Source organism: Silurus meridionalis, chromosome 6 (assembly GCF_014805685.1).
Source record: "Silurus meridionalis isolate SWU-2019-XX chromosome 6, ASM1480568v1, whole genome shotgun sequence".
NCBI lineage: Eukaryota > Metazoa > Chordata > Actinopteri > Siluriformes > Siluridae > Silurus > Silurus meridionalis.
In genome coordinates, this window is record NC_060889.1 from 16,990,956 (window position 1) to 17,009,615 (window position 18,660).

The 18,660-nt window shown below is 37.2% G+C and overlaps 1 protein-coding gene across 1 annotated transcript in view; it reads left to right on the forward strand.

The window, feature by feature from the left end:
* The window catches only part of stim2b (stromal interaction molecule 2b), a 51,248-nt gene extending 35,518 nt beyond the window's left edge, over window positions 1–15,730 (forward strand). Inside the window, exons 3-12 of the mRNA XM_046851645.1 lie at window positions 2,433–2,544; window positions 4,003–4,114; window positions 5,187–5,302; window positions 5,463–5,640; window positions 6,299–6,476; window positions 6,888–7,049; window positions 7,881–7,981; window positions 9,442–9,680; window positions 9,801–9,984; window positions 10,219–15,730. Of these exons, the coding sequence (XP_046707601.1) occupies window positions 2,433–2,544; window positions 4,003–4,114; window positions 5,187–5,302; window positions 5,463–5,640; window positions 6,299–6,476; window positions 6,888–7,049; window positions 7,881–7,981; window positions 9,442–9,680; window positions 9,801–9,984; window positions 10,219–10,747 (1,911 nt within the window). The 3' untranslated portion in view covers window positions 10,748–15,730. The remainder of the gene's footprint in view (window positions 1–2,432; window positions 2,545–4,002; window positions 4,115–5,186; window positions 5,303–5,462; window positions 5,641–6,298; window positions 6,477–6,887; window positions 7,050–7,880; window positions 7,982–9,441; window positions 9,681–9,800; window positions 9,985–10,218) is intronic.
* The last annotated feature ends 2,930 nt before the right edge of the window (window positions 15,731–18,660 follow it).

Below are 18,660 nucleotides of genomic sequence, written 5' to 3' on the forward strand. Positions count from 1 at the left end.
ATCTGCACAGGACAAAAACCTCTTTGTGTGCCATGTGTATACATGTGAGTTTCACTGTGAAATTTTCTAATAGGTTATAATCATTATTAGGGTGTAATGTACATTTATCAAATTTTTTTGGTACAGGGATTTTGGTTTGGTACACACGTAAATGCAAATTTTTTTCTGTGCGGAACAGTTACAATCTTGAGTTTCCCCAGGAACATAGTAGAGTTTGTTTAGTGCATTTATTATATATATATTTTTCATTATTAAACTTTAAAACATACACAGCAATGTCAGGGGTATAAAAAGTGTCATTGTGGCCACTCACTTCGTACCGGAAATAAGATTTGATTTGCGCATGAGTGAAAACGCCAAAGAATCCATAGCACTATTGATTCTTTAGCGTTTTATGTACAGCTTCAAGACTTTCTCTTAAAAGGAGAAAATCCTGCCAATTTCTCAAATCGATGGAGTGAATAAATGAAGGATGGAAGGAATGAAGACATTTGTTAAAGTGTGCTGAAATAAGTAGAACAGTTAAATAGATCATATCTTTAGAAAATGTAATATTAAAACACACACACACACACACACACACACACACACACACACACACACACACAAATAGGGTCTAAAAAATGTAAACTATTTAATTAAAATTTTCTATTTATAACATTTTTTATTTAATTTGTGCTAATTTATTTGATTACTCAATTTAATAAATATAATTAAAAAATATTTATTCTATTTAATTTTTATTAAATATTATAACATTTTATTTTATATATTATTTAACCAAGCTGGCATTTTATTTATAATTGTTTTAAAAATGTAAAATGGTGATTATCACACGTGATATCACAAAAAAAAAAAAACGACAAGCAATTGTATGTTTTGCATTTCTTACCCCTAACCGTACCGAACCGTGACTTAAAACCCGAGGTATGTACCAAACCGTGACACTCCTAATCACTATTGATCCCTGGAAAGTCAGGTCATTTGCACATCTAAGAGCTTGTGTACAAAAGGAATGGTATTTAAGATAAATAAGAAGCTCTGTCTATAGTTTATGATGCCATCCCTTTACAATGGACTGAGTGTCAGTCTTTTCTGACAGCTGGCTTCTGTCTTATCCTGCTTATCTGTTTAAACTGTTATATGGTTTTATATTGGGCTTGGGCTGTAGTAAAAGTTGTGCTGAGTTCTGAATCCAATATAATATGATATGGATAAAGAAGGACTAAATATTACATACAATATTTGTTTAAAACCTGAACAAATTAAATAATGCTGAAGGAATATATTCTGCAATATAAAGACAGTGGCATTGAGTAAAAGACAGGAGGTGGAGCTGGAGGTAGCAGAGCTGAAGATATTGAGATTTTCGTTAGGCGTGAGGAGGATGAACAGGGATAGCGCATGTATTAAGTTTTGGGGACAAAGTAAGAGAAGCCCGATTGAGATTGATTGGACATGTGCAGAGGAGGGACATGGGGTATATTGGTAGGAGAATGCTGAGGATGGAGCCGCCAGGAAGGAGGAAAAGAAAAAGACCAAGGAGAAGGTTTATGGATGTGGTGAGGGAAGACATGCAGGTAGTTTGTTTGAAAGAGGCAGATGTTGAGGACAGGGGGGTATAGAGACAAATGATCCGCTGTGGCGACCCTTAATGGAAGCAGTCGAAAGACAAAGAAGAAGAAGAAGAAGATGACATTGTTGTATTTCTGGAGGCATTTAATCTTTGTGTGAAATTCCATATATAGGGTTATTATAAAGTAGAAAAAAATAAACTGATCCTGCAAATCACATACTATACGGACAAGAGTTTGTGGACATCTACCCATTAGATTTATATATGCTTTTGAACATTCCACATTCAGCCCCCATTTGCTGTTACAATAACCTCCTCTCTTTAATTGTAAGGTGTTCTACTAGATTTTGGACTGTGTTTGTGTTGATTTTTTCTCATTGGTCCACAAGGGTGTTAGTAAAGACTGGGGTGCAGTCAGCTTTCCAATTCATACCAGAGGTAAACAAGATCTTCATGGAGCTTGCTTTGTGCAAAGCAGCATTGTCATGTTGGAACAGTTTTAGTGTTCTGCATCCAAACAGGAACCTGTTTGGCCTACCACATAAAATTACATTCTATGTAGTTATTTTGTCCATATAATGTATCTTCATATGTCATTTTTCCACCTTATTATGTCAAGAGAGTGTCAGCGAACAATATATAATATATACATATATTATATAATTATTGCTGTCACATTTAGTTAAAATTCAGCTATTAGAAATCACATTTCTCTCACATTCTATTGAACCTCCTCCTGTTCTATGAACTCCATGTTGAGCTTTCTAAGGGTTACATTTTTTCTGTGTAGACTTTACATATTCTCAGTAATCATGTGAACGTTTGTGTGATCAAAGTGCATTTATGTTTCTTGCAGTTCATCATAGAGGACATGAAGCAGCAGCAAACGAACAAGCACAGCAACCTGCACAGAGAGGACCAGCACATTACTGTAGAGGAGCTGTGGAAAGGATGGAAGACGTCTGAAGGTGAGACAGAGACAGTTTAAAGCACATGGTTTCTGTTCAGAGAGGAGAGATGGATGAAGGTGTCAATAGAATATGCGGGTGTCTAACTAAGAAACATCCTTTGCAACTTCCATAGTGACTGGCCATCAGATATTTTATCCATACACAGTATATACTAACATGGTTTGAACAGAGCTATGGTCTGTCATAAAGCACTATAAACAGTGTGTGCAACCTACACAACTGTGAATCACATGAAATGACATTTTCTTGAATTGAAGCCTGCGTTGTGTTATGCAACCTGACAGATCCTGGGTCATCCCACTGTGTGTGAGTAAGAGGAGAAACAAGAAATTGTGTGTGTGTGTGTGTGTGTGTGTGTGTGTGTGTGTGTGTGTGTGTGTGTGTGTGTGTGGATGATATAATGGTAGGATGGCCCCAAGTCAGTGATAAAGAATTAGCTATACCACTAGTATTAGATTATCTTCATTGCACACATCGTATTACTCACCCAATAGAACTAAGATGGAAATAGAAACTTCTCACCAAATCACCAACACCTCCTTTTAGTCCCCAGAGTTCTCAGAGCTGACCATTTGTCATTTTCTTTTTTTTTTTTTTTCATTTTCTCTTTCTCATTCTCTTTTTCTGCTGATTATCTGTGGCTCCTACCAGTCACTGTAGAGTCCGACTTTTTTTTATGATCACATTTCCAATCAGAAAACCCTGATACTGTACTGACTGTGTATATATATATAATGTAATATGACTAAGGAAGAATTTATATTCTATAAATAAAAAGGGACATGATCATTTTTGTATTTAGACCTAATCTAGATTTAAGTTCACATTTAAAGTTGGCCATCCTAATAAATTGTTTCAAAAAATGATGTTGCAGTTTCAATATGTAAAAAATAATAATAATTTTATTGTTGTTTATTATAGGTTATATCTTTTTTGAAATTTTTTATATGTGTGTAGGAAATTAAAATATATGATTAATTTAAACTTTGAATTTGGCATATTGCAGTCCAAACAAATACTTTATACATATTGCATATACAACATTTTTATCATTACTTTAATCATAGACTTTTAGCAGTTAGATCCACATACATGAGTGAGGTTTCTGCTGTATGAAAATATATTAATATAAACAATTATTAGAAAGTGGTCTAGTGGTTAGGATGCAGCGCTCTCACCGCTGTGGCCCGGGTTCGATCCCTGGTCAGGGAACCAACCCCAGCCACTCTCAGTGCCGGTCCCAAGCCCGGATAAATGGGGAGGGTTGTGTTAGGAAGGGCATCCAGCGTAAAACGTGCCAGATCAAACATGCGGATGATCCGCTGTGGCGACCCCTAATGGGAGAAGCCGAAAGAAAGTTTATTGGAAAATCTAGTAATAATTGGAATGCCTAAAAAAAGAAAAAAGTGACACTATCTGAATGTTTCACACTAACACTGTCTCTGTTACACTTAGTTCACAACTGGACGATGGACGATGCGGTCCAGTGGCTGAAAGAATCGGTAGAGCTTCCACAGTACGAAACAAACTTCAGAGAGTTCAAAGTTGATGGCAATACGCTACCTCGGTAAACACACACACACACACACACACACAAAGTCCGCATCCAACAATTATTTTAATAATCAATGAATTATTTTTCAGATTAATCTGATTTAAAAAAAAAGGAAAAAAAGCTGTTTTGCTTATTAGAACTATATAGAACCCTGTACACTCCGCCATTTTGCAAGAGGCTTTGTAATCTTGCCGTCACGCATAACAGAGCAGCCCAACTAAACGATAACACTATTCGCTGACAACAAATTTAATTATTGATTATTATCGATTTTATCGATTAGTTGTTGCAGCCCTAACACACACACACACACACACACACACACACACACACACACACACACACAAACACACACACACGGTCACATGTCTGTTGAACATAGCCAGCAAATGAACTAGGGAAAATATATTTTAAGCATCTGTCATAATTTCTTTTCCAATAAAAGTCACCACCAACTGAAGTCACCACCAACTGATACAGTGATACAAGAGAAAATATTAGTGCGGTACTGCCCTCTTCTGGTAGCTTTGTGCGGGTGCAAGGAGAGGGAGATTGAGGATAGGAGATGAAGCAGCATTTAAAGATTGGGTTTCATCCCTCTAGCAACACTTGCTGACTCATGATATGATGTCACAACGCCAGATCCACACTCCCCCATCTCTCTGCTTTGCTGTAGGCTCTGCACATATGGCCTTTCAGCCATTTTGTTCTTTCTATTTAAATAGGAACCTAGATACCTAGATACCTCTCTTACTCATATGTTCCTGACTGTGATTTTATTTGAAACTGTCATACTTGCTTCAGAGTGCTGACTCCATTACCAGAAACAGCCTGAATGACTTGGTATTTTGTTCCGGTGACACGTTTTCACTTAACACGCTAACCGATGTCTCTTGTATGGATTCTGTTCTGTGTGCAATACTGTATCATAAGTAACTAATGAATCAGAAGCCTTTTATGTATATTAGCAAAGACTAAGGATTTAATGTTTGAGAAAGAATTCCATTTGGCAAAAGTGTTTAGGTTGTTCATAATTACACTTTTTCTCTCTCTATCTCTTGGTATCTCTCCCTATTATTTGCAGAATAGCGGCGAATGAACCGTCGTTCATGTCATTGCACCTAAAGATATTGGATCAACGACATAAACAGAAATTAAATTTAAAGGCACTGGATGCTGTGCTGTTTGGACCACCATTACGTAAGTGCCCGGTTATAAGCGTGCGAGCGCCACGTTAACTAATCCTGGTTGTTACGATGTCATGGAGTATGATGCCTTATGTTTAATACAGTTATATATGTTTAGTTAAGCCATAGCAAGCTACATAAATGCTCTATGTTTGCGCTCATCTGTTGTACAGGGCCACAGCATAATTGGTTGAAAGACTTTGTCCTCATGGTGTCCATCATCATCGGGGTAGGAGGCTGCTGGTTTGCCTATGTGCAGAACAAGTCGTCCAGAATCCACATCTCCCGCATGATGAAGGACCTGGAGAGCCTGCAGAGCGCTGAACAGAGCCTGATGGAGCTGCAGAGCAGGTATACAGAAAAATCCTATTAGACCTGGCTGAGGACTTCATAATTCCAGAAATGTTTCAGTGTATTCTGTTTTGCTGTGGGGTTTTGCTAATAAACTATGATCAAAATCTGAAAATTCTAATCTAATTTTATATATTAAGTAAATTTTTATCAGAAGAAACTAAAAGTTAATTAAATGTTCCCAACGCTTGCTGTTATTTTTTATTTTTTTTTATAATTTTTTTTTTTAATTCAATTTTTAAATTTTTTTCTCAGAAACTTGTACAATATATGATATTGTGAATAAGAAAGATCTATCATTTATCTGACACAAAAAAGAAACATAAGTAATACATAACTTTTTTCTTTTTCTTTTTAATTAAAATCACATACATTAGACTAGTTTTTCCTGCCTTATGAAAGGCTTCAACCTCTGGACTGAACTTTAACTAGAGATTTGCAGTGATTTTGAATAATGTAAAAAGGAGGTGGTGTGAATGGTATACAATAATATTATTTTATATTATATTATATTATATTATATTATATTATATTATATTATATTAATTATATTATGTTATGGTATATTATTTTATGTTATATAGTTGCTTTTATCTCTAGTCTGTGTGTGTGTGTGTGTGTGTGTGTGTGTGTGTGTGTGTGTGTGTGGCTGTTGTAGACTGGAGAAGGCACAAGAGGAGAATCGCACGGTGGCAGTAGAGAAGCAGAACCTGGAGCAGAAGATGCGAGATGAGATCCACGGTGCAAAGAGGGAAGCTCACAGACTGCGAGAGCTCCGCGAGGGAGCCGAGTGCGAACTCAGCCGACTCAAATACGCTGAGGAGGAACTGGTGCAGGTAGGAGCAAGAGCTGAGGACTTGCATACTAAAGCCTTTCAACAGTCACATCTGTCCATCATTTCAAATGTACTCTTCTAACATTTAACCCCCTCAATACGCCAACTACTGCTTCACCTGGTAATAAAGTTATTGTCTTCTGCAATATTGAGGATGACATAATAATACAAGAGCTAGCCTCACAGAGACTTCAGTAGCATTAAGTGCATGTTTTTCAGTCAACTAAGTGTGCATTGTATAGGTTATGTTTCATATGAGCTTTAAACCTTTAGCCAGATTGAAAGATGAAATCCTGCAGTTTATTATTGAGTGTTTGTTAAATATCAGCTTCACTGACATGCTTGCATATGAGGCTGTAATTCTATTTGTGTGTGTGTCTGTGTTTGTGTGTGGGCGCTCGCATGTGTGTAGGTGCGTGTAGCTTTGAAGCGAGCGGAGAAAGAGTTGCAGTCAGAGCGATCAGTTCCTGAAGCCTTACAGATGTGGCTGCAGCTCACACATGAGGTGGAGGTCCAGTACTACAACATCAAAAAGCAGAGTGCTGAGCTACAGCTCACTGTTGCCAAGGAAGAGGTGAGTGTGTTTGCATGTGTCGGATATGATGGGTAACACATGATAGTACTGCAGAAAAATCTCTTTATTTAAATAATATAAAGTGCATTACAATAGTGTAATATGAACATTGTGTAGAATAAGACTGTTTAGCTTCTGGCTTTTTTTTGCAAACATTTTATTACAAAAATAAATAAATAAACAACAAAAAAATCCAACAAGTCAAACACAAATATGCACTATAATTATTTTTATGTAATGAATGTATTCTTTCTAATAGCACTAGGAAAATATTACTAACATTCATAGAGAGCTCTCACAGGTATCTAACCCAGGTCAAACCCAATCACATTGTTAATTAAAGCAATGAACACTTTTTCCCCCCTGATTTCAGCCTGTTTCATTATTTATCTAGAATTATATAGATCTAATAAATGCAAAAACCAACCAAATGAAGCCAATTTTTTTTCCACACACTAATTTGGCTATTTAATGATGTGAGTAAATTACTTTTTAATTAGATAGTTTGTTTTTGCCTTTTGTCATTTACATTTGGAATGAGTCACTAAGCAATTAGACAAAGCAATTAGCACACACTGCTGTGAGCCTCACACTCCACAAAAATTAATACTTTAGCAATTTCGGTAATAAAAAAATTTCCCTTTTTTGGTTGTCCATTATTGTCTGTTTTCCATACATATTAGTATGTTTTTTACACATTATAATTAATAATAATGCACTTTTATTACACCTGATTTATAATGTTCGTATAGTGGATGAAATTAGAGTTTGATATAATTGGACAGTTTCATGCTGACAAAAGTCAAGAGTATGTCTATTTATTTATTTCAGGCAGAGAAGATCAAAAAGAAGAGAGGTTCTGTGTTTGGTACTCTCCACGTGGCTCACAGCTCATCACTGGATGAGGTTGATCACAAAATACTTGAAGCCAAGTAAGAGTACATGCACACAATGAACTCACACTGTGCCTCTGTCTGTATCTGTTTTATGTTCCGCTCTGTGTGCGTCTGATTTCTCTGTGTTTGGGTGTGTGCGTCTGATTTCTCTGTATTATTTTTGTGTGTGCGTCGGATTTCTCTGTATTGTTAGGCTGTGTGTGCGTCTTGTTTTTTTTGTATTGTGTTAGGGTGTGTGTGTGTCTGATTTCTCTGTATTTTTTTAGTGTGTGTGCATCTGATTTCTCTGTATTGTGTTTGGGTGTGTGCGTGTATTTTTCTCTGTATTGTCTTTGAGTGTGTCGTCTGATTTCTCTGTATTGTGTTTGGATGTGTGCGTCTGATTTCTCTGTATTGTGTTTGGATGTGTCGTCTGATTTCTCTGTATTGTGTTTGGATGTGTCGTCTGATTTCTCTGTATTGTGTTTGGATGTGTCTGATTTCTCTGTATTGTTAGGCTGTGTGCGTCTTGTTTTTTGTATTGTGTTAGGTGTGTGTGTGTGTCTGATTTCTCTGTATTTTTAGTGTGTGTGCATCTGATTTCTCTGTATTGTGTTTGGGTGTGTGCATGTATTTTTCTCTGTATTGTCTTTGAGTGTGTCGTCTGATTTCTCTGTATTGTGTTTGGATGTGTGCGTCTGATTTCTCTGTATTGTGTTTGGATGTGTCGTCTGATTTCTCTGTATTGTGTTTGGATGTGCATCTGATTTCTCTGTGTTTGGGTGTGTGTGTGTGTGTGTGTGTGTGTGTGTGTGTGAGATCTCTGTATTGTGTTTGGCTGTGCATCTCATCTATCTGTATTGTGTATGTATGTGTTTGTGTGTGTGTGTGTGTGTGTGTGTGTGTGTGTGTGTGTGTGAGAGAGATCTTTCTGTATTGTGTATGTATGTGTTTGTGTGTGTGTGTTTGTTCTGTCTGTATTGTGTTTAAGTGTGTGATCTCTGTGTTGTGTTTGGATGTGTGTCTGATCTCTGTATTGTGTGTGTGTGTGTGTGTGTGTGTGTGTGTGTGTGTGTGTGTGTGTGTGTGAGAGAGAGAGAGAGAGAGAGAGAGAGAGATCTCTCTGTATTAGGTGTGTGCATGCATGTGTGATCTCTGTGTTGTGTTTGAATGTGTGTGTGTCTGATCTTTACACTACTTCCTTTATTGTGTGTGTGTGCGTGCATGTGTGTGCATGCGTGTGTGATCTCTCTGTATTGCGTTTGGATGTGTGTGTGTCTGATTTCTCTGTATTGTGTGTGTGTGTGTACATGCATGTGTGCTCTCTGTATTGTGTTTGGATGTGTGTATGTGTGTGATCTTTCTGTATTGTGTGTGTGTGCATGCATGTGTGTGATCTCTCTGTATTGCGTTTGGATGTGAGCGTGTGTGTGTGTGTGTGTGTGTGATCTTGCTGTATTTTGTTTGGGTGTGGGTCTCTGATCTGTTTTTATTGTGTTTGGGTGTGTGTGGTACAGGAAATCCCTGTCTGAGGTGACAGCATGTCTGCGTGAGCGTCTTCATCGCTGGCAGCAGATTGAAAGACTGTGTGGGTTCCCTGTGGTGCAGAATTCAGGTCTGCCAAGCTTGAGTGCATCACTGTACTCTGAGCACAGCTGGGTGGTGATGCCACGCGTCTCTTTACCCCCGTACCCCATTGCAGGGGGGGTGGATGATGTGGATGAGGACACGCCCCCAATCATCACACAGTATAACTGTGAGAGCTTATATTATATTCATATATAATAATAATAATAATAATAATAATAATAATAATAATAATATATCTATAGGTTAATTCATTTATTGGTCCTCTATGTGTCTACCTCTTCTGTAGCTCCGTTGGCTCGTCCTCCTCTGCTTCGTAACAGCAGTTTGTGCCGCTCTCGGCGAAGTCTTCTTTCCCATCAAGCTTCTCTTGTCTCAGCTGATCCTGACCTGCTGTCGATGGCCTCAGCACCAGGTGTCTACAGACCAGAGCCAGATGATGAACACATTTTTTTCACCATTGATACAAAAAGGTATAGCTTTGTCACATAAAATCCATCAGTCTTTCAATTTTTTATACTTACAAATGTGATCGGAAATTTGAATTATAACAACATACACACTCTCTCACACACACACACACACACACACACACACACACACACACACACACACACACAGAGAGAGCACAAGGAACAGACGAGGGAACCACGTGTAAAATGTACTGACTTGAAACCTGGCTATGGTTTATTCTGTCTGACTTACAGAGACTCTCAGGACACATGTTCAGATTCAGACTCTATCAGTTCCTCCTTGGGAAGGAAGCAGATGTCCAGCTCCTGCACTCAAGGAGCAGATACTCCGCAGCGGAAGATCTCCCGCGATGAGCTTCTCTTGTTGGCTCAGGAAGCACAAGCCACTGTCTTGGAAGCTGCCATTTCATCACAACCTCCAGCTCCATCTTCCATTGACCCCACCTCAATCCGCAAGGGCTCTCCTGACCTTACCCGTTCTTCGACTATCCCAGAATCTCAGAGTTTGACCTTTCACCCTGTCACGAAGGTGGCAGCATATAACGGCATGCTGGAGAAGTCATTCAGCTTGGGTCAGTTGCCTGCTGGCGGGACGCCCCCAGAGGGACGTTACACTTCTCTAAGTGCTCTGGACATGGATGGAAAGGCGAGCAAAGAGGCTAAACAGCCCCTGTCTTCCGCCAGTCCTCCAGACTCCTGCGACAACCCTGAGAAAAAGCGCTCAAAAATCAAGAGCTTATTCAAGAAGAGCAAAAAGCAATGAAGGAAAGGAGAGAAAAATTAGATGAAGACATGAAAAAAAAGCCTTAAATTAAAAAAAAATGTAATGGACTGTCAACCAGATGCCAAAATGTTTAGTTCTATTTTTCTTTCGTTTTTTTTATATTTTATTTTTATTAAAACAGAATGTAGCTCCGTCTAGGTGCTATCCTGGGTTGGAAGCCTTTATTAGTCCACTCAGACTGGCATGTTGTCATTCAAACATCACAAACAGTCAAAAAAAATCGAGAGCGATTTTAATCAATTTCAACCGAGTAAAGAAGAATTATGTACTTCTTTCTATGTTGTGGTTTTAGGGTTGACTGTGAGAGTTGGATCATCATAAAGCACCAAACAAAAATGAGACGAACATGCGATGTAATAAAAATTTTATTCAAAGAATAACATACTTTATCGAAATATGTCATTACCGTAACTTACACAAGTTGTCCACTTTTATGGTGTATAATGTAAGTAATAAACCAATAAAACCTACAGAAATTTGACAAATTCAGTCACATCTCAAAATGCTAATGATGCTGTATATAATATACAGGGCATTGCATGAATTCCTCCTTGTTTTGTAGTGTTGGAACTGACATGGACGCAATTAGGATTATAGGTCATGAAGCTACACAGAAAAGCCCATATTATTGATGTCTACATAGTTTGCGAACTTATTTAAAATGTTAAAGCTGCGATGGCACAAGCATTTTCCACTGTTGTCGTGAAACCGGTAAGTTGTGGTGCAGCCGGTTGTTTTCAGAAGTTACATAATTAACTGTGTGCAAATAACGCATTCTGTAATCTCAATATAAATACACCCGTTCTCGAAAGACCCCAGAGAGTGAGGAACTGTATTCATTGGCATTTGGCTCAAAAAAGGTCATCAATAATAAACATTCCAAACAGCATCATTATGGGTTGTGGTTAGGGTTAGTGTTATTTATAATATGGAAGGATATGACACACCTGCCTAAAGGAGGCCATCCATTAGACAGTGGCCGGGTTAAGCAGGGCATTAGGCGGAGAAGCAGCCGAACTCTCAACATGATACTACCACCCTTTTGCTTCTCTTTTTGGATGGTTTTCTTTTGTTCGCTTTCCACTAAAAATAGCTTTTTGTAGCAAGTCTGGAAAAACGATCACTTCTATTTTTGTCTCATGACCCCAGATAAACTTTTACTAATTTTTACTACTGCAAACTTTATATTTTAATATTAAATGCATTTTGTATATTTATTTAATTCTGTAAATCTGCTTTGAGACAAAGCCCATTGGTAAAAGCACCATACAAATAAATGTTAATTGCATTTCAATTGGCTCACATCCCTTTTTTTGTGATAGTTACTCTATCTGAACTGTTCTCTATCTGAACTGTTGCTCTTTTCAACCTTTTCATAGTTACCTTTGGCATTTTACTTGATTAATTCTGTCCTTAACGGGTTGCTGAAATTTGGTGGAGCTTCTTTAGACACAGTTGCAACAGTGCCCTATTCTAGCGATTTTTGTAAATAATGACTACTTTGTGGGATGATCAAATTTTAGCTCATTTTTAAACTATTTTTTCTGAATGTTTGTGTCGAGAGCTCCATGGGTTTATGATGCTGTTTGTTTATGTACATTCTCTAATGATTCTGGAGCCCTCCAGCAACAGGTGTATTTAAACTGATAGCATATGATAATATGTTAATTGCATACAGCTGAACGCCATTAAAACTAATTTTGCGACTTCTAAAGGTAACTGGTTTCTCTTTTCACAGCAACAGGGCTAATACTTTGTTTTTTTTAGTTTCTAAACTTTCGCTTATTTCGAAGACTGTGAAGTTCTACTATTATACGTGGGCTACTCTGTGTAGATTCATGACATAATGTATAATCCTAATGAAGTTCAGGAGGGCGAATACTTACGCAAGTCTTACTTATGTATGTGCCAATGTCATAAATCCTGGTGCCTTTTGCCAATCCACCTCAAAAAAACGTCAACTGTTTTGTTAGTTGGTGGATTAATAATGAGAAACATGATTGATACAGATTTTTTTTTTGTTTGTTTGTTTTTGATCAGTTTAGCTCTAGTGTTCTGGAGGTGAAACCAAAAAGAGCCCATAATTGTGAAGATTTAGGGCTGAACGTGGGCTTTCAGCTCTATATCATTTCCTGTTTACTGATGCCTCAGAGCCCCTGTACTTGACCTATTACCTGCAAGGTAAAATTAAAAAAAAAAAAAAAAAGGTAAGACAGAGGTAGCACTTAGAGTCGAGCAGACAGACAGTAATAATGCCTGAATAATACAGTCATTAGCATGATGAATTGAGGCTATTTATAATGAATATTTAATTAAGGGATTTTACACCAAATCTTATAGCTCGTATGGCACAATACATACGTTATAAACCTGACTGTGTTATTGAGGCATAATGACTGCTGCAGATAAAGTGCTACCAAAAATCCTGCTAAAGGTTGTTGCACTACTGCTTTCCCAGTTCGGAAAGAGCTGCTTTTTCGCAGAGTAACAGTAAGTTTAGTTACATAGAAGAGACGCGCTAAGAAAAAATGTAATAACGTAAATCGATGGAGCCAAAATGATTTGATGCATTTTTAGCACGCTTCTTAGCTTATTTATTTTTCAGTGCATTCTTTTTTCCCCCCATGACAATGATGTTCAGATAAATCTTTTTTTTTAATTGTCTAACATGCATTTGTAATGTGCGGAATACTCTGTATTTTATATATGCATATGCAAATTTAAAGACAACCCATCAATAATGCCTATTCCTTGGACTGAATGCTCTGTTTCAAGGGCCTAACCATCACTGTGATCACAATCCTCATCCTCACGCACTGTAACATTTAGCCTGGCACTAAGTCGATAATATTTTGGCAAACATTTTCACAGGCTTTTTTTTTTTTTTTGCAGTTATTTATCAAGTGTCTCATGTACAAAAATTGGAGTCATCCTGAAGCTGTCACTGTAAGGAAGGCCTTTGTACAATCCTGTTGAGAAAAAAAAAAAAAAAACCCCACAACTAAAAACATGTTACATGTGTGTGAACCTATTCACCTGTTGAACATAAAAAGTGCATCAAAATGGGAAATGTATGTTTGTTGATGCCCTTACATTAGTTACAGCTGTTTTACATGTAAGAGGATTACCAGGGCTAAGTAGGTATCGTCATAGTGAAATATTTCTCATGATTTCTGACAAATAAAAAAAATTTGTATAAGCCACTTTGTATGACAAGCTATGAATATTTAAGTTTAGATTATAGGACAGGATTTGTGGTGTGAGCTTATTTTTACATTTGTGTGGAATCTAACAGAATCCTCACAGGGAATCATCCACACCGTTTCTATAAATTGTGAATGAGAATATGTTCATTCAGCAGCTATTGCCTTATTTTGCAACCCCTCACACACATACATGGCAACACTGCTAAACCTACATCTAAAAAGCTAAAACTACACATATACACAAGAAAGCATATTTAAGTATACTCCATTTCTCTGTTAGGTCAAAGCTTTGGAGCAGTGTATCCCCATCTTGTTCCACTTCACATTTACATTTTTTCTGAGCTCTAATGCACCCATTTAGACTTCAAGAGTGCTTTTATAGGGCTCATATATTTAAGTTCATAAGATGAATCATGTGCGTTGAGAGCAGGGAAAACAAAATTGTGCAGTGCAGAGATACTTGAGGGCCGAGATTGGTGCTTCGTTGCATCACCATTACAGCAGCAGCCCTATAGAGATATTCCTGCAGAGTCGCCTTCTGAAACACTGGGTAGTTCAATCAGGTTTGTCATATTAAGGCTGGAACTAAAGATTCAAATGAGGATTGTTGATATTGCATCAGTTCAGCCACCGCTGATTCTTCTGCGTCTTCTGAATAGTGTTAAAGACTTGCATTTCTTATCGCACATATTTATTATAATACCCAAGAACATCTGATATGTGCAGCTGTGTGTCCAAATGTGTCCCAAATGCATCCCACAAGACAGGACACAACTGACCTGCCGGTTGTAACACAATCAACATTGGTGTTTAGATGAAATATACACAGCGTGCAATGCAGCTTCACACTGTATTGATCAGCTTTTCATTGTAAACACATGAATGTCAAACTCGGTCATAATAAAATGAACTCAAATCCAATGAAGGCATTTTTGATCTGTTAAAAAATAATGTCTTTCATACTAACCTGTGTCAAAACGTATGTCGTGTCAAAACAGTGCACTGCCATTAGTGGTAAAATGTAGCGTGGTGTTTTTAGATCTGTGGAAGCCAATACACAGACCGTAACTAGGGCTTTGGCAGGATTTCAGCAATTAGGACACATACTACTGCCATTTATCACAGTCTTATTCATACTGCGGAGAAGATATTACATATATATTATCCTATATTACTTCCCATACACACAGACTCCCTGCTCCTATACAGCAGCACACACGACTCCCTTATTTCATACTGTAAGCATTTACTTCTATCGGTTCCTTATTTGGGTTTGAGCACAGGACTGAAGATACGTGGAAATGGTGCTGGAAATGGTGCGCACCCCGTGGCAGTCTTTACACTAATTGGATAATGGCTTTTTAGCGAAATAAACAGAACAAGTAATGGACTTTCCTTTTCCTCCTTCACAAAGAGCTTAAATATTACCAAAATTAAATAATAAAATGATGTTTACACAAGACCTAATTGTTATTTATATGAAATCTGAAATTAATATTTTATACAAAATTATAGGTTTGTAGCTCAGCATTATACAGTAGGGTGGAGAATTTAAATATGAATGGGAATTCCAATATATACATTTTTCTTTTTTTTTGTTGACTTATAGAAGATTGAACACTTAATTTCAGTGTCACATATATGGGTTAATGATATGTCACCTCACCCCCTGACCAATAGAGTTTGCTGTGTGGATATTTGTATAATGTACAAAATATTTGGTTAAACTCTCATCAATAAAGAGCTAAGCTATGAATTTTTTGCTATGAATGCTTTCTGTTTGTTTTTTGTAGGAACTCAGTTCTCTTGTTTTGAGTGAAAAAGAAGTAAACAGGAAGTAGGTAGACATTCGTTAAATGTCCGATAACATAATCACTAGTAATTAGGAAATGTACACAAGCTTTGGTGCTAAAACGTCACAAGCTTCATAGTAACAATGCACACATGATTCTTTATGAAAGGCAGATGCTTAAGTAACAGATGTATGGGTTTAATATGGAAATTTAAAAAAAGTTGTGCCATCTTCAGCAGTAGATGGCAGTGATGATCTGCTGAAGTGTGGACTCAACCCAAACAGAACACTTTGCATGTAATTAAATGTAAAGTTTGCAATACTGATTTCAGTTTCAATTGATTTCTTATAACCAGGTCTTTTAGATGACTCATTAATGAAATGAAATCAGTAACTGCTTCAGCTCAAGTGAGATTGGCCAAATCTACTATTATATACTATTAGATGAATCAGGAGTGTTGTAAATACACTGGTTTAACAGGAGTGAACTGTGTAGCCTGATGATCAGCACACAGTATTGCAAAGAGGAGAAAAAATTGAGTGGCAAATGTAGAAAATAGAAACAGGAGGAAAGAGTGAGCTTGTACTGACATGCACTAAGGTTAATAGCTGGTGACTAGCTTCTGACAGGCTGCACAGCTGACGAGAATAATGAGAGCATTTTTCCTTCTTACCTCCACATTTCATACGCACACATTTTGATACACTCGTAGGAAGATGCAGGCTGAAGCTCAGCTTCTGCACGAACCCTTTAAATGAGCCTTCAGAAGCAGAAAAGGTGAGAGGATAGAGAGTGAATGTTCCTATTTTCTTAGTGTCGCACGGCTTTAACTTTCTTTCCAGTGGCTCAGGATTTGAGAGTGAGCACTGAACGAACACATGCATTAAAAATGCCCGAGAATATTTAGTGGTAATGTGGTCTAGTTTTTTGGTGCATTGGAAACAAAAAGGCGGCTTCTAACATGGAATATAGAGAGAACTAATACTAAATGATCTTAAGGCATGGTTTGATTTGGCTATAAGATTTTACAGTCAATTTAAAAGGAAACAGGCAGCAGTGTGTTTGTTGTAGGCTTATTAGCAATGCATTAGAGTAGTCAAGAGAGAAAACTAATGCATGAATCCATTTCCTTGCATCTTGTAACTGAAAATAGGGTCTCATCCATGCCATATTTCACTGATGACAGAATGCAGTTTTGCCAAAATTATTAATATGCAGAGTCCAGAACCAAATTATGATTTGTAACTTTAGTTTCTCTTTGTAGAGGCAGATTTCTGTTATATTCTCTTATATTGTTAATTGAAATGGAGAATGACCAGACTGGTTAAAGAACTACAACAACGGAATACCTCTGGTTCCACTTCTGTCAGACAAGAAAAGTTACAGTGGTGTGAAAAAGTGTTGAAGTGTTGATTGAATAAGTCCTGATATCTTATTTTTTTTGCATGTTTGTCAGACTTTAATGTTTCAGATCATCAAACTAATTCAAATATTAATAAAAGATAACACAAGTGAACACAACATGCAGTTTTTAAAGGTTTTTATTATTGAGGGAAAACAAAATGAAGACTTTGGAGTGGCCTAGTCAAGTCCTGACCTGAATCCTATTGAGATGCTGTGGCATGACCTTAAAAAGGCGGTTCATGCTCGAAAACCCTCCAATGTAGCTGAATTACAACAATTCTGCATAGATGGGTGGTCCAAAATTCCTCCACAGTGCTTTAACAGACTTATTGCAAGTTAACGCAAATGCTTGATTGCAGTTGTTGCTGCTAAGGGTGGCCCAAACAGTTATTAGGTTTAGAAAAAATAAAAATGTTGTGTTCACTTGTGTTATCTTTTACTAATATTTGAATGAGTTTGATAATCTAAAACATTAAAGTGTGACAAACATGCAAAAGAAATAAGAAATCAGGACACTTTTTCACACCACTGTAAATTGTGGCAGCAGTGGGTACAGGCTAAACAAAACTGGACAGTTGAAGCTGGAAAACATGTAGCCTAGTCTGATAAATCTTGATTTCTTCTGAGGCACACAGATGGTAGTCAGAATTTGGTGCCAACAGCACCAAACCTGCCCAGCCTATTGGAGGTGGTGTAATGGGTTGGAGAGTGTTTTCTTGGCACACTTTGGATTATTTACCAATCAATCAAGACAGATTGTGTATTTCCTTTCAGGCCACAATTTGCAATCTTCTAATTGCCAAAACCCCATAAACTACATGGATAATGGACACTTGACAAACCTGGAGGCACACAAGTGATAAAATGCAAAATTGTGAATATAAAGGGTTCAAACTGGTTTCAGCATTTCAGTGCCCCTGTGCACAATCTGAGTTCAGTGAGGTCACGATTTCCTAAGTTTGGAGTGGAAAAGCTTAAGTGAACTGCACAACACAGAAAACCTTTGGCAGGAACTGTACTGCTGGCTATGGCATAAACTACAAGTGTTACATAAACTAACAAAATATTAGTAAAATAGTCTTGCAGTTAAAAAAGCAGAAAAACATTTTAATACAGTCCCAGAAAGATCAACCATGGTCATCGTGTTCTTTCAACTAAAGCTTCAAAAACACCAGTTCAAAATTAAATATATCACATGATATTGAATGCATCAGCATTCAAAAACAGATCATTAACTACTTTCACAAATGCTCAGTGTTTAGTGCTGTGATCAATTAGGTGCCAAATTTGGATTTTTCACGAGTACTTCTTTTTTAAGACTTTGTTCAGTTGTGAGACAACTAAGTATTTGATTTAGAAATAGAATACAGATTCTTTAGCAACACTCTCATAACTGTTTTTCAGTGTGTTACTTTCTAGAGAACAGCATATAATGTATAATACACAAAGGCTGTCAAGTATTTGTTTTAATATATGTTGATGGAAAAGG